This window comes from Hemitrygon akajei, chromosome 24 (genome assembly GCF_048418815.1).
Source record: "Hemitrygon akajei chromosome 24, sHemAka1.3, whole genome shotgun sequence".
Taxonomy (NCBI): Eukaryota; Metazoa; Chordata; class Chondrichthyes; order Myliobatiformes; family Dasyatidae; genus Hemitrygon; species Hemitrygon akajei.
This window is the reverse complement of record NC_133147.1, coordinates 62,983,710-62,999,452: the sequence shown is the minus strand read 5'-3', so window position 1 is coordinate 62,999,452 and position 15,743 is coordinate 62,983,710. Positions and strand designations below refer to the sequence as shown.

The 15,743-nt window shown below is 52.7% G+C and overlaps 1 protein-coding gene across 2 annotated transcripts; it reads right to left on the bottom strand.

The window, feature by feature from the left end:
* Nucleotides 1-889: 889 nt before the first annotated feature.
* LOC140716092 (transcription cofactor vestigial-like protein 4) lies at nt 890-12,441 on the bottom strand. Of its 2 annotated transcripts, none has more exons than XM_073028795.1 (5): nt 12,292-12,441; nt 11,182-11,353; nt 9,587-9,767; nt 8,495-8,615; nt 890-2,579 (listed from the first exon to the last, which is right to left on the bottom strand). In XM_073028795.1, exons 1-5 carry the CDS (start codon nt 12,344-12,346, stop codon nt 2,368-2,370), a joined length of 741 nt encoding a protein of 246 aa, XP_072884896.1. In that variant the 5' UTR covers nt 12,347-12,441; the 3' UTR covers nt 890-2,367. The 2 variants fall into 2 exon arrangements, with proteins under 2 accessions (XP_072884896.1, XP_072884897.1); XM_073028796.1 differs by lacking the exon at nt 890-2,579 and adding an exon at nt 4,983-5,173.
* Nucleotides 12,442-15,743: the final 3,302 nt, after the last annotated feature.

The following is a 15,743-nucleotide window of genomic DNA, read 5'->3' as shown; positions in this document are numbered from 1 at the left end:
TGGTCGTGGGTCTGGAAGGTGATGGTGGTGGTCGGGGGTCTGGAAGGTGATGGTGGTGGTTGTGGGTCTGGAAGGTGATGGTAGTGGAAGGTGATGGTGGTGGTCGTGGGTCTGGAAGGTGATGGTGGTGGAAGGTGACGGTGGTGGTCGTGGGTCTGGAAGGTGATGGTGGTGGTCGGGGGTCTGGAAGGTGCTGGTGGTGGTAGGGGGTCTGGAAGGTGATGGTGGTGGTCGTGGGTCTGGAAGGTGATGGTGGTGGAAGGTGATGGTGGTGGTCGGGGGTCTGGAAGGTGATGGTAGTGGTCGGGGGTCTGGAAGGTGATGGTGGTGGAAGGTGATGGTGGTGGTCGGGGGTCTGGAAGGTGATGGTGGTGGTCGTGGGTCTGGAAGGTGATGGTGGTGGAAGGTGATGGTGGTGGTCGTGGGTCTGGAAGGTGATGGTGGTGGTCGGGGGTCTGGAAGGTGATGGTGGTGGTCGTGGGTCTGGAAGGTGATGGTGGTGGAAGGTGATGGTGGTGGTCGTGGGTCTGGAAGGTGATGGTGGTGGTCGTGGGTCTGGAAGGTGATGGTGGTGGTCGGGGGTCTGGAAGGTGATGGTGGTGGTTGTGGGTCTGGAAGGTGATGGTGGTGGAAGGTGATGGTGGTGGTAGGGGGTCTGGAAGGTGATGGTGGTGGTCGTGGGTCTGGAAGGTGATGGTGGTGGAAGGTGATGGTGGTGGTCGGGGGTCTGGAAGGTGATGGTGGTGGTCGTGGGTCTGGAAGGTGATGGTGGTGGAAGGTGCTGGTGGTGGTCGGGGGTCTGGAAGGTGATGGTGGTGGTCGGGTGTCTGGAAGGTGATGGTGGTGGTCGTGGGTCTGGAAGGTGATGGTGGTGGTCGTGGGTCTGGAAGGTGATGGTGGTGGTCGGGGGTCTGGAAGGTGATGGTGGTGGTCGTGGGTCTGGAAGGTGATGGTGGTGGAAGGTGATGGTGGTGGTCGTGGGTCTGGAAGGTGATGGTGGTGGAAGGTGATGGTGGTGGTCGTGGGTCTGGAAGGTGATGGTGGTGGTCGGGGGTCTGGAAGGTGATGATGATGGTCGTGGGTCTGGAAGGTGATGATGATGGTCGTGGGTCTGGAAGGTGATGGTGGTGGAAGGTGACGGTGGTGGTCGTGGGTCTGGAAGGTGATGGTGGTGGTCGTGGGTCTGGAAGGTGCTGCCTCAGGAACTTCAGTGTGTTGTTACTGAGCATCTTTTGTAGACAGTACACACTGCTGCAACTGTTCATCGACGGTGGGGGAATTGGGTGCTTGTGGAAGGGGTACCAATCAAGTGGACTGCCTTGTACTGGATGGTGTTAAGGCTCTCGAGTGTTGACGGAGCTGCACTCACCCAGGCGAGGGGCGAGTATTCCATTACACTCCTGACCTGAGCCTTGGAGATGGTGGACGGGCTTTGGGGAGTCGGGAGGTGAGTTACACATGATTCCTAGCCTTTGACCTGCTCTGGTAGCCACGGTGTTTATATGGCTAGACCAGTTCAGTTTGCTGTGACTGGTAACCCCCAGCATGTCGACAGCAGGGGAATCAGTGATGGTGATGCCACTGAATGTCAAGGGGCGATGGTTAGAGCCTCTCTTGTTACAGATGTTCATTGCCTGGCACTTGCGTGGCTCGAATGTTACTTGCCACTTGTCAGCCCAGGCCTGGATATTGTCCAGGTCCTGCTGCGTCTGGATATGAACAGCTTCACTATCTGAGGAGTCACAAATGGTGCAGAACATTGTGCAGTCATCTGCGAACATCCCGCTTCTGACGTCATGACAGAAGGAAGGTCATTGATGAAGCAGCTGAAGATGGTTGGTCCAAGGACACTTCCCGGAGCATTTTGGCCAACATCTCTTCCCCTTCCTTCCCACCTCTCAGCCATCCGCACCCGGAAGCACCTCACCGTCCCGTTCCGTTGTACAATTCCGAGCCGAAGGAAGACCAAGGTTCCCACCCAGGGAATATGGGGAATGTCGCAAGTCTCTGATGGAGGTGGGGGGAGGGGGGAGGTGAAGGGAGTGCAGTCAAACCTCAGAGGGAGCACTCACTCCATCTCACCTCCATCCCACAGCCAGGGTGCAGATGGTTGATGGGGTGGGAGCTGCATCTGGGAGTGTCTCTGTGTGTTTGGACTGTCTGTGTCCGTTTATGTATCTCTCTGCGTCTGTCTGTCTCTGTCTGAGTGTGCTGTTTTCAATGTGTCTGTCAGTATCTGTGTGTGTGTCTGCGTCTGTCTGTCTGTGTCTGGATTATGGAATGGTGTGCGTATCTAAATCAGGAATTCAGGCTCGCTCCAGGAATAACTATGGGGGGAACTGCAGGGCAGAGAGTTTGCAGTCGGCCCTAGGGGAGGGAGGCTGACGGTGCGTCTGCACTTTCGGGCTGCAATCCCTCGGGGAGGGATCTCCCCGCGGCCTGCACCTGCATCCACCTGTCTCCCAGCGCCTTGGCAAAGTGCGCGTCCACCGACTCGGAGACGGAGAGCGGGACCGGCTGCTGGTAACTCGCCCCGAGGCTCCTCCGGAAGTGCTCCTCCACCACGGCATCGCAGGTGGCTGGGGCGGGGGGAGAGAGGGAGGGGTGATGAGTTAGAGAGGGCAGGGGCGGAGGGGATGCTTCAACCACTCCCCCCCACCGTGACATTTACATGCCCCTCACCATGATATCTACACGACCCCCCACCCCACCGTGACATCTACACCACCTCCTTCCCCCCCCCTCCCCCCACCAACACCAGCACAACATTTGGTACTTTGACAGATGGAGAATTCCTCGGATTCACTTCTCTTTGGGAAAAGTGGTTTCTCCTCATCTCCATCCTAAATCTATTACCCCCCCCCCCACTTCTTTTTATTGCCTTGGACCCTTACCATTAACTGAGAGGCCCACAGACCCCAGGTTGGGGACTCCTAGTTCTAGTCTCACCTACCAGTGCAAACAACTTTCCTACCTCCATCTTATCTATCCCTTTCAGAATTGTATATGTTTCTGTAAGATTCCCTCTCACTCTTCTGAATTCCACCTCGTCCCAGCCAACTCAATAAGTTCCCCTCACTCTTCTGAATTCCAGCGACTATAGTCCCAATAGAGACCACAGACTCCGTCTCAATCCTTTGGTAGATTATCACAAGCGTCTCTACAGTAACGTGTCTGCCATTTCTTTCAATAACCTGGGATGCATCCCATCAGGACCATGGGACTTTGCCTACCTCCAAGCTTACTGGTTTGCCCACCGCCGTGACAAATCTATTGAGGGCCTCTCCTCCAATCGTATCCATAAGATCTGTCTTTGGCACGTTCAACATGTCCTCCATCAAGAAGACCACCACAAACCGGTCATTCAAAGCCTCGGCCATTTCCGCGTTACTGGATATTGATAGCCACATCTCATTCTCCGAGGGAACTGCACTCAGAGGCCACTTTATTAGGTACACCTGTACACCTGCTTATTAATGCAAATATCTAATCAGCCAATCACACGGCAGCAACTCAATGCACAAGAGCATGCCGACATGGTCAAGAGGTTCAGTTGTTCAGATCAAAAATCAGAATGGGGAAGAAATGTGACTTTGACCGTGGAATGATTGTTGGTGCCAGATGGGGTGGTCTGAGTATTTCAGAAACTGCTGATCTCCTGGGATTTTCACGCACAACAGTCTCTAGAGTTCACAGAGAATGGTGCGATAAACAAAAAAAAATCCAGTGAGTGGCAGTTCTGAGGGTGAAAACGCCTCGTTAGTGAGAGAGGTCAGAGGGGAATGGCCAGACTGGTTCAAGCTGACGGGAAGGCGACAGTGACTCATGTTACAACAGTGGTGTGCAGAAGAGCATCTCTGAATGCACAACACGTTGAACCTTGAAGGGGACAGGCTACAGCAGCAGAAGACCTCTCCTAAAGAGGTTTGTTCATTTTATCCATGTCTCACTTTAAATAATTATAAAAACTTTTGACTTTTTAATATTTTGTACTAGTTTACTTCTATGGTCTATCTTCCCTTTCCTTATTTCTTGCTTAGTGGCTCTGTGTTGTTCTGCCCACACATGAGTCCCATTACAAAGAAAGCACGACAGAGCCTCTACTTTCTTCGAAGTTTGTACAGATTCAGCATGAAGCCTAAAACTTTGATAAACTTCTATTGATGTGTGGCGGAGGGTATCCTGACTGGTTACATCATGGCCTGCTAGGGAAGCACCAAAGCCCAAGAACAGTAAATCCTACAAAAAGTAACGGATACTGTCCACTCCATCACGGGTAAAGTTCTCCCCACCATTGTGTACGCTGTTGTGGGAAAGCAGCATCCATCATCAAGGACCCCACCATCCAGGCCTTGCTCTCTTCTCACTGCTGCCATCAGGATGAAGGTACGGGAGCCCCAGGACTCGCACCGCCAGGTTCAGGAACAGTTACTACCCCTCAACCCTCAGGCTCTTAAACCAAAGGATTTAACTTCACTCAACATCACTCACCCCAATGCCCAACTCATTCCCAAAACATCTGGACTCACTTTCAAGGACTCCACAACTTATGTTCTCAATATTTATTGCTTATTTAATTATTATTATTTTCTTTTTTTTCCCTCTTTTTGTATTTGCACGCTTGTTTGCCCGTCTTTTATCATGTTTCTTTGCATTTATTGTGAATGCCCACAAGAAAATGAATCAGGGTAGTATATAGTAACATACAGAGTACTGTGCAAAAGTCTTGGGCACATACACTGCCTATAAAAAGTATTCACTCCACCTCACCCCCCCCAGGAAATGTTCCTGTTTTTTTGTTTTACAACATTGAATCACAGCGGATTTAATTTTACTTTTTTTGACACTGATCAACAGAAAAATGCACTTCTGTGTCAAAATGAAAATGGATCTCCGCACAGTGATCTAAAGTAATTACAAATATAAAACACAAAATAATTGATTGCAGTAGTATTCACCCTCTTTAATCTGACACACTGATTCATCACTGGTGCAGCCAATTAGTTTTCGAAGTCACATAATTAGCTAACCGGAGATCTGTTTTTGGAGACCTGTGTGTAGTCAAGGTGTTTCAATTGATTGTCGTAAAAATACACCTGTATCTGTAACTGCTGGTGAGCCAGTATCCCGGCAAAAACTACACCACGAAGACAAAAGAACACTCCAAGCAACTCTGCAAAAAGGTTATGGAAAAGCACAAGTCAGGAGACGGATACAGGAAAATTTCCAAGTCACTGAATATCCCTTGGAGCACAGATAAGCCAATCATCAAGAAATGGAAAGAATATGGCACAGCTGTACATCTGCCTAGAGCAGGCCATCCTCATTTTTTGATGACCGTGCAAGAAGGGGACGAGTGAGGGAGGCCATCAAGAGACCTGTGACAACTCCGGAGGGGTTACAAGCTCCAGTGGCTGAGATGGGAGAGACTGCTCGTACAACAACTGTTGCCCGGGTGCTTCACCAGTCGCAGCTTTGTGGGAGAGTGGCAGAAAAAGCCACTGTTGGAAAAACCTCACATGAAATCCCAGCTGGAGTTTGTCAGAGGGCATGTGGGAGACTCTGACGTCAGCTGGAAGAAGTCTCTGTGGTCTGATGAAACCAAAATTGAGCTTTTTGGCCATCGGACTAAATGCCATGTTTGGCATAAGCCAAACACCGCACATTATCAAAAACACACCAGCCCTACCGTGAAGCACGGTGGTGACTGCATCACACTGTCGGAATGCTTCACTGCAGCAGGCTCTGGAAGGCTTGTGAAGGTAGAGGGCAAAATGAATGCAGCAAAATACAGAGAAATCCTGGAGGGAAACCTGATGCAGTCTGCAGGAGAACTGTGACTTGGGAGAAGATTTGTTTTCCAGCAAGACAATGACCCCAAGCATAAAGCCAAAGCTACACAGGAATGGCTTAAAATCAACAACGTTAATGTCCTGGAGTGGCCAAGTCAGAGTCCAGACCTCAATCCAATTGAGAATCTGTGGCTGGACTTGAAAAGGGCTGTTCACTCACGATCCCCATGCAATCTGACAGAGTTTGAGCAGTTTTGTGAAGAAGAATGGGGGAAAGATTGCAGTGTCCAGATGTGCAAAGCTGATAGAGACCAATCCACACAGACTCAAGTCTCCCCACCCTTACTGCCACCAGACGTCTGAACGGCTCCTGGACCTATCAACACTACTTCATTTTGCGTTTGGTTGAGCAGGAGTTATTTTATAATTTTATGTCCTTTCACTGTCCCGCGGCCACAAAAGAACAAATTCCATTTTATAAGTCGGTGACTTAATATAGGCTCCACAACGGGTAGTCACAACTGCCCAATGCAACAACAGCACCAGCCTACCTGCCATCTAGGACATGTATACAGAAAGGTGCCGGGAAAGGGCCAGTAACATCATGAAGGATCCCACCCACCCTGCTCATGGACTGCTTGTCCCACTCCCATCACGGAGAAGGCTACGCCAGGACCATAAGCAGTTACTATCCCCAAGGAGTGAGGCTGATCAACTCCTCCACTCATCAACCATAGACATTGTAACAGAATTAGGCCATTTGGCCCATTGAGCCTGCTCCGTCATTTGACCATAGCTGATCCATTTCCCTCTCGACCCCATTCTCCCATCTTGTCCTTGTAACCCTTCAATCCCTGACTTATCAAGAACCTATCTGCCTCAAATACACTCAGTGACCTGGCCTCCACAGCCATGGATTGCACAGAATCCCCACCTTCTGCTGAAGAAATTCCTCCTCACCTCTATTCTAAATGTACATCCTTCTATTCTGAGGCTGTGCCCTCTGGCTCTAGATTCCCCCACCATAGGAAACATCCTCTCCACATAAACTCTATCAAAGTCTTTCAACATTCAATAGGTTTCAATGAGATCCCTCCCCCCACCATTGCTCTAAACTCCATCGAGTACAGGCCCAGAGCCATCAAACTCTCCTCATTTGATAAGCCTTTCAATCCCAGAATCATTTTCGTGAACCTCGTCTCCAATGTCAGCATATCCTTTCTTAGGGAAGGAGCCCAAAACTGCTCACAGTACTCCAACTGAAGCCTCAACGACTCCTTATAAAACTTCAACATAAATCCCTTGTTTTTATATTCTCGTCCTCTCAAAATGAATGCTAACATTGCATTTGCCTTCCTCACCACCGACTCACCCTGCAAGCTAACCTTTAGGGAATCTTGCATGAGGATTCCCAAGTCTCTCCCTACCTTGGATCTTTGAATTTTTGCCCTATTTAAAAAATAGACTATGCTTTTATTCCTTTGACCAAAATCCCTTCCAGTCAATTTTGGCTACATCCTCTCTCATGCCTCTGTAATTCCCTTTACTTCATTGTAATACTGATACATTTGACTTTAGATTCTCCTTCTAAAATTGCGGGATGAATTCCATCATGTTATGGACCACTGACTCCTAAGGGTTCCTTTACCTCAAGCTCCCTAACTCACCGCTCCACAATTCCCCACCGCCACTACTTTATCATTTCAGTCACATTACGTACAGACTCTCCCATGCCTAGTGTCACTTTATGGACATATACTGCATGCATGTAGTTATATTTACTGTGCACTTTATTATTTTTGCCCTCTTTATCTTATTGTGCTAGTTTTTTGTGCAGCATCAGATCTGGAGTCCCTTTACACTCATGTACAGGAAATGACATTAAACAATCTTGAATTTCAATAATAAGCCCCAATCTGAGTCTGTTTTCAAGGTTGAATCTTCTTTCTACAGAGTGCAGGGGGGACCTTAAAGAGTTTTATATAACTGCAAGGGTTGTACATAAAATGGATGGTCACAGTCTATTTCCCCAGGGTAGGGGAGTCTAAAACTAGGAGTTTCCGATGAGACAGGAGTGATTGGACAGGCTGGGGCTGTTTACTCTGTGGCAAAGGCTGAAGGGGGACCTTATCAAGGTTTATAAAACCACCAGGGGTGTGGATAGTCACAGTCTCCCCCACCCCCCGCCAGGAGTTGGGAGAATCAAGAACCAGAGGGCAAAGGTTAAAGGTGAGAAGGGACAGATTTAAGGTGGACCTGAGGGGCAACTTTTTCCCCCGGGGGTGGTCCGTCTATGGGACGAGCTGCCAGAGGGAGCGGTTGAAGCGGGTACATGAACAACATTTAAAAGGCACTTAGACAAGGTACGTAGGAGGGGAAAGGCTGAGAGCAGGGGCTCCCAGCTTGGAGTCCACAGTCAACGGTAGGGGTCGATGGTGGAAAAACAAGGTCGGGAACCCCAGCTTTAGAGGGATATGGGCCAAACGTGGCCAAAAGGGACAAGCTCAGATGGGGATCTCGGACATCATAGATGAATTGAGCCGAAGGGCCAGTATCTTTAGTGTATGAGTCTATCTCATCCCTTGTTCCAACCACTGCCCACTCCACCATGCCCTCTCGCTCCCGGACACCTCCCGAGGCGTGACGACCTGTGCTCCCAGCACGCTCTGCCCAATGCCACTCCCTGAGGCCAAGACACTTACCGTTGGTCGATGCGTCAGAGGGTTGAGAGTCTCCCCTCTGCTGTGATTGGTTGAGCTCAGCTTCCGCTTTCCCTCCGCGGTGCTGATTGGACGAGGCGTGGGTGATGACAGAGGGGCGGGTCTGTGGGCGAGAGAGAGGTGAGGGGTTACTGACTGTCCCACCTCAGCGTCGCCCTCACCCCCCCCCCCCACAGCACCCCTCTTCATCTACCTCTGGCTGTTCACAACCAAACTCCCTCAGATGTGTGTGGTGAGATTCACCCTGTCTCTGACCCCGGGAGTGTGTGATGGGACGGTGTGGAGGGAGCTTCACTCTGTGTCTGACCCCGGGAGTGTGTGACGGGACGGTGTGGAGGGAGCTTCACTCTGTGTCTGACCCCGGGAGTGTGTGATGGGACGGTGTGGAGGGAGCTTCTCTCTGTGTCTGACCCCGGGAGTGTGTGATGGGACGGTGTGGAGGGAGTTTCACTCTGTGTCTGACCCCGGGAGTGTGTGATGGGACGGTGTGGAGGGAGCTTCACTCTGTGTCTGACCCCCGGAGTGTGTGATGGGACGGTGTGGGGGGAGATTCACTGTGTGTCTGACCCTGGGAGTGTGTGATGGGACGGTGCGGAGGGAGCTTCACTCTGTGTCTGACCCCGGGAGTGTGTGATGGGACGGTGTGGAGGGAGCTTCACTCTGTGTCTGACCCCGGGAGTGTGTGATGGGACGGTGTGGAGGGAGCTTCACTCTGTGTCTGACCCCGGGAGTGTCTGATGGGACGGTGTGGAGGGAGCTTCACTCTGTGTCTGACCCCGGGAGTGTGTGATGGGACGGTGTGGAGGGAGCTTCACTCTGTGTCTGACCATGGGCCTGTGTGATGGGACGGTGTGGAGGGAGCTTCACTCTGTGTCTGACCCCAGGAGTGTGTGATGGGACGGTGTGGAGGGAGCTTCACTCTGTGTCTGACCCGGGAGTGTGTGATGGGACGGTGTGGAGGGAGCTTCACTCTGTGTCTGACCCGGGAGTGTGTGATGGAACGGTGTGGAGGGATGACCCCTGAACTATTCCCCCTTGAAGAGATCACCCTCCCCTCTCCCACCAGCCCCGCACCTGTTGCACCGTGCTGGGACCCTGCGAGGTGACAGTCTCTCTGCTGACTCCGGGCTGCTTCTTGATCAGGGCCAGAGGCTCATCAGAGGATGGGTTCACTAGATGCTCGTACCCATGGCAACACCGGGCCTGCCGCACTAGGCCAAAGCCTTCTTCCAGCTTGGAGGCCTTATCTCCGTCTCTGCAGAGGAGAGGGGAGAGGGGTCGGTGGTCGCACACAAGGCCGCACAATATAGGAGCCACCACCCCATTCAATCACGGTTGATAATTTTCTCAGCAGCATCCTCCTGCTTTCGTACTGTTGCCCTCAACCCTGCCACCAGTCAGGAGCCTTTCAACCCCTGCCTTAAAAACACCCAGTGACTTGTCATCTACTGCTGTTGGTGGTGACGACTTCCACAGATCCACCAGCCTCTGCTGAAGAAATCCCTCCTCATCTCCGTTCTCATCTCTGGTCCGAGACTCACCCACATCCTCTCCACATCCACTCTATCTGTGCCCTCTGGTCCGAGACTCACCCACATCCTCTCCACATCCACTCTATCTGTGTCCTCTGGTCCAAGACTCCCCCACTATAGGGAACATCCTCTCCACATCCACTCTATCTGTGTCCTCTGGTCCTAGACTCCCCCACATCCTCTCCACATCCACTCTATCTGTGTCCTCTGGTCCTAGACTCCCCCACTATAGGGAACATCCTCTCTACATCCACTCTATCTGTGTCCTCTGGTCCTAGACTCCCCCACCATAGGGAACATCCTCTCCACATCCACTCTATCTGTGTCCTCTGGTCCTAGACTCCCCCACTATAGGAAACATCCTCTCCACATCCACTCTATCTGTGTCCTCTGGTCCTAGACTCCCCCACTATAGGGAGCATCCTCTCCACATCCACTCTATCTGTGTCCTCTGGTCCTAGACTCCCCCACCATAGGGAACATCCTCTCCACATCCACTCTATCTGTGTCCTCTGGTCCTAGACTCCCCCACTATAGGAAACATCCTCTCCACATCCACTCTATCTGTGTCCTCTGGTCCTAGACTCCCCCACTATAGGGAGCATCCTCTCCACATCCACTCTATCTGTGTCCTCTGGTCCTAGACTCCCCCACTATAGGAAACATCCTCTCCACATCCACTCTATCTGTGTCCTCTGGTCCTAGACTCCCCCTCTATAGGAAACATCCTCTCCACATCCACTCTATCTGTGTCCTCTGGTCCTAGACTCCCCCACTATAGGAAACATCCTCTCCACATCCACTTTATCTAGCCTTTCAATACTCGATAGGTTTTAATGAGCTTGTCCCTGCATTCTTCTAAACTCCAGCAAGTACATGCCTAGGTTTGCATACTCCAAATCTGCCACATTACCTTTACCCACCACCCCACCCCATCTACAAGTCAGGAGTGTGTCGGCCACTCCCCGCTTGCCCGGCTGAAGTCAGTCCATGCATTCCACATCCGCCACATTACCCTCCCTCCATCTATTGGTCAGCAGTGTGACCAGACCCCTCCCCCCTTGTGCCCCTGGGTGGAGTTAGTCCATGCACACAACACCTGTCACTGAAGATCCCTCCTCACTGCCCGCCACTCACTTCAGATCCGGCCAATGGCGACCCTCGGATTTGTGGCCTCTCCCTTCCACCGATTGGTCAGTTCCGCCTGTCTCCGCCAGGTACTTGCGCTTGACTGGGCAGCTGGGTGGAGGCCCCGTCCTCTGATTGGCCCGGGGTCGGAGTGGCTCATCTGATGGGTCTCCAGAGCATCCTGGGAAATCAGACTTGGAGGTCAGAGACGGTGAGGGGTGTCGGGGAGAGAGGGTGTCATGGAGACGGGGTGGGCTGTAGGGGGAGAGGGGATCATGGGGTGGGGTGTGGGGGGGAAATCACAAAATCTCTTATGCACTCAATTTTTCTCTGTGTGTCACACATTCATGCCTCTCTCTCGTATTCACTCTCTGACACTCTCACACTGTCATATACACACACTGAGCCCCCTCGTGAAATGCCCTGTGATCTCCATCTGCCCAGCTGAACCCACCCCGTCTCTTCTCTCTTCCTCTCTGTGTCTCTCTGTCTGTGTGAAATACCCTCTGATCTACTGGCACGTCTCCCTCTTTACCCCTTTTCTCTCTGCTAGCCCTCCCCTACACACACACACACGCACACACTGCGCTCTCTCAAGCGTTCTTATTGACTGCTAACCCGGCTCGGGGACCTCCCTTTAGCCCAGACATCTGTCCCATTGAACTTCCCACTGACTCACCCCTCCCCCCGGCTCTCTCTCCGCCTCTCCCTCTCCTCCTATTTTCTCCCGGCCTCCCTCGCTCCTCTTCCATTCCCTCACACTGCATTACTCTCCATCCATCCCTCTCCCTAACTCACTCCACCTCTCTCTCTTCGGTCTCTCACCCTCCCTCCCCTTCTCCCTATTCCCCTCTTCCTCCCCTTCCCGCATTCCCTTCACTCTCCTCCCCTTCCCCCATTCCCTTCCTTCTCCCGATTCCTCTGCCACTCTCTGCCTCCACCCCTCTCTTCCCACTCTGCCTCCCTCCCTCCATCGCTCATTAACTTCTTCCTCCTCCTCCTCCTCCTCTCTAACCCTCTCTACACTCTTTTCTCCTCCCGTTTCTCTCCCTCCCCCCTCTGTCCTGGCCCTCCACCCTCCTCTCTCCCTCCCGTACACCAGCGTTCCCCGTTCCTTACCCTGAAGCACGTAAACCCTGAACCCGTTCAGTTCCTGATACTTTGTGACGGACATTTCTTCCCCCCACCCCCAATGTCCTCCGTCTGGGGGTGAGTGGGGTGGGGGTGGAGGGGGTAATATTGACTGCCCTCTCCTGCCTGGCCCCAGGGGGGCGGGGGTATCTCCTCGGGGGGGGGGGGGGTGACAGCCTCGCGAGCGGACAGACGCTCTCCCTTCCCTCCGTCGGGATCTGTTACCTGGAAGCGAGGAACACGGGAGGCAACACCCTCCCACTGCCCCTCCCTCTCATCCTCACAGCTCTGGAGTTAACCCTTCCCTTCCTGGCTTCCACACTCACTCCTGCCCGACCCGAGGCCCTCCAGCGTGCAAACAAGCCCATCGGCCCACTGAGCCTGTGCTGACCCATTCGGCCCGAGCATTTTACCCCACCCCATCCCCCCTCAGCCACACCCTCTCAGGGGAGGCCGATTAACCCAGCAACACCACTCCACCCCACACCTTCACTGGGATATGGGAGGGAACCAGAGGGACTGAGGGAAACCCATGGAGTCACAAGGAGAAGATGCAGACAGACACACACAGAGTCACACACACACACAGACACACACAGACACACACAGTCACACACACAGTCACACACACACACAGAGTCACACACACACACACAGACATACACACACACATAGAGTCACACACACACAGAGTCACACACACACACAGTCACACACAGACACACACACAGTCACACACACACAGTCACACACACATACAGAGTCACACACACACAGAGTCACACACACTCACACACAGAGTCGCACACACACACACACAGAGTCGCACACACACACACACACACACAGAGTCGCACACACACTCACACACAGAGTCACACACACACAGAGTCGCACACACACACAGAGTCACACGCACTCACACAGAGTCACACACACACACACACACAGAGTCGCACACACTCACACACAGAGACACACACACACAGAGTCACACACACTCACACACACACACAGAGTCGCACACACACAGAGTCACACGCACTCACACACAGAGTCACACACACATAGTCACACACAGAGTCGCACACACAGTCCACACGCACACAATCACACACACAGTCACACACACATAGTCACACACAGAGTCGCACACACACACAGAGTCACACGCACTCACACACACAGTCACACACACATAGTCACACACAGAGTCGCACACACACACAGAGTCACACGCACTCACACACACATAGTCACACACAGAGTCGCACACACACACAGAGTCACACGCACTCACACACACAGTCACACACACATAGTCACACACACACAGTCACACACACAATCACACACACATAGAGTCACACACACAGTCACACACACAGAGTCACACACACACACACACACACAGAGTCGCACACACACACACACACACACAGAGTCGCACACACAGAGTCACACACACAGAGTCACACACACACAGAGTCGCACACACACAGAGTCGCACACACACAGAGTCACACGCACTCACACACAGAGTCGCACACACACACAGAGTCACACACACTCACACACAGTCACACACACACAGAGTCGCACACACTCACACACAGAGTCACACACACAGAGTCACACACACACACACACACAGAGTCGCACACACACACACTCACACACACAGAGTCACACACACTCACACACAGAGACACACACAGAGTCACACGCACTCACACACAGAGTCACACACACACACACACACACAGAGTCGCACACACACACACACACACACAGAGTCGCACACACTCACACACAGAGACACACACACACACAGAGTCACACACACTCACACACACACAGAGTCGCACACACACAGAGTCACACGCACTCACACACAGAGTCACACACACATAGTCACACACAGTCACATGCACACAATCACACACACAGTCACACACACATAGTCACACACAGAGTCGCACACACACACAGAGTCACACGCACTCACACACACAGTCACACACACATAGTCACACACAGAGTCGCACACACACACAGAGTCACACGCACTCACACACACATAGTCACACACAGAGTCGCACACACACAGAGTCACACGCACTCACACACACAGTCACACACACAGTCACACACACAATCACACACACATAGAGTCACACACACAGTCACACACACAGAGTCACACACACTCACACACAGAGTCGCACACACACACACACACACAGAGTCGCAGACACACACACACACACACACAGAGTCACACACACAGAGTCACACACACACAGAGTCACACGCACTCACACACAGAGTCGCACACACACACAGAGTCACACACACTCACACACAGTCACACACACACAGAGTCGCACACACACACAGAGTCACACGCACACACACACAGAGTCACACACACACACACACAGAGTCGCACACACACACACTCACACACAGAGACACACACACACAGAGTCACACACACTCACACACAGTCACACACACACAGAGTCACACGCACTCACACACAGAGTCACACACACACACACACACACACAGAGTCGCACACACACATGGACAGAATCGCACACACACATGGACAGAATCGCACACACAGAAAGCGTACATTCGCACACAGACACACGCATACAAGCACACCCATTCGGACACACAAAACGCACACACGTGTATACACACCAATGCATAGACGAGGGGGAGAGGTGGAGAGAGGGGGTAAGGGAGGGGAGGGGTAGAAAGGGATAGAGGGAGAGGGAGAGTAGGAGAGAGGGAGTGAGGGGAGGGGAGGAGTAGGAGAGAGGGAGTGAGGAAGAGGAGAGATGGAGAAAGGGGGAAGAGTTGGAGAGAGGGAGTGAGGAAGGGGATGGTGGAGAGAGGGAGGGGAGGGGTAGGGAGGGAGAGAGGGAGGGGGAGGTGGAGAGGGGGAGTGAGGAAAGGGGAAGAGTAGGAGAGAGGGAGGGGAGGTGGAGAGGAGAGGTGGAGAGAGGGAGTGAGGGAGGGGAGAGGTGGAGAGAGGGAGTGGGCAGAGAGAGGGAGGGGGAGGTGGAGAGAAGGGGGAGAGATGTAGAGAGGGAGTGAGGGAGGGGAGGGGTAGGGATGGAGAGAGGGAGGGGAGGTGGAGAGAGGGAGTGAGGAAGAGGAGAGGTGGAGAAAGGGGAAAGAGTAGGAGAGAGGGACTGAGGAAGGGGATGGTGGAGAGAGGGGGGAGGTGGAGAGAGGGAGTGAGGGAAGGGGAAGAGTAGGAGAGGGAGTGAGGAAGAGGTGAGGTGGAGAAAAGGGAAAGAGTTGGAGAGAGGGAGTGAGGGAGGGGAGGGGTAGGGATGGAGAGAGGGGGAGGGGGAGGTGGAGAGGGGGAGTGAGGAAAGGGGAAGAGTAGGAGAGAGGGAGGGGGAGGTGGAGAGAGGGAG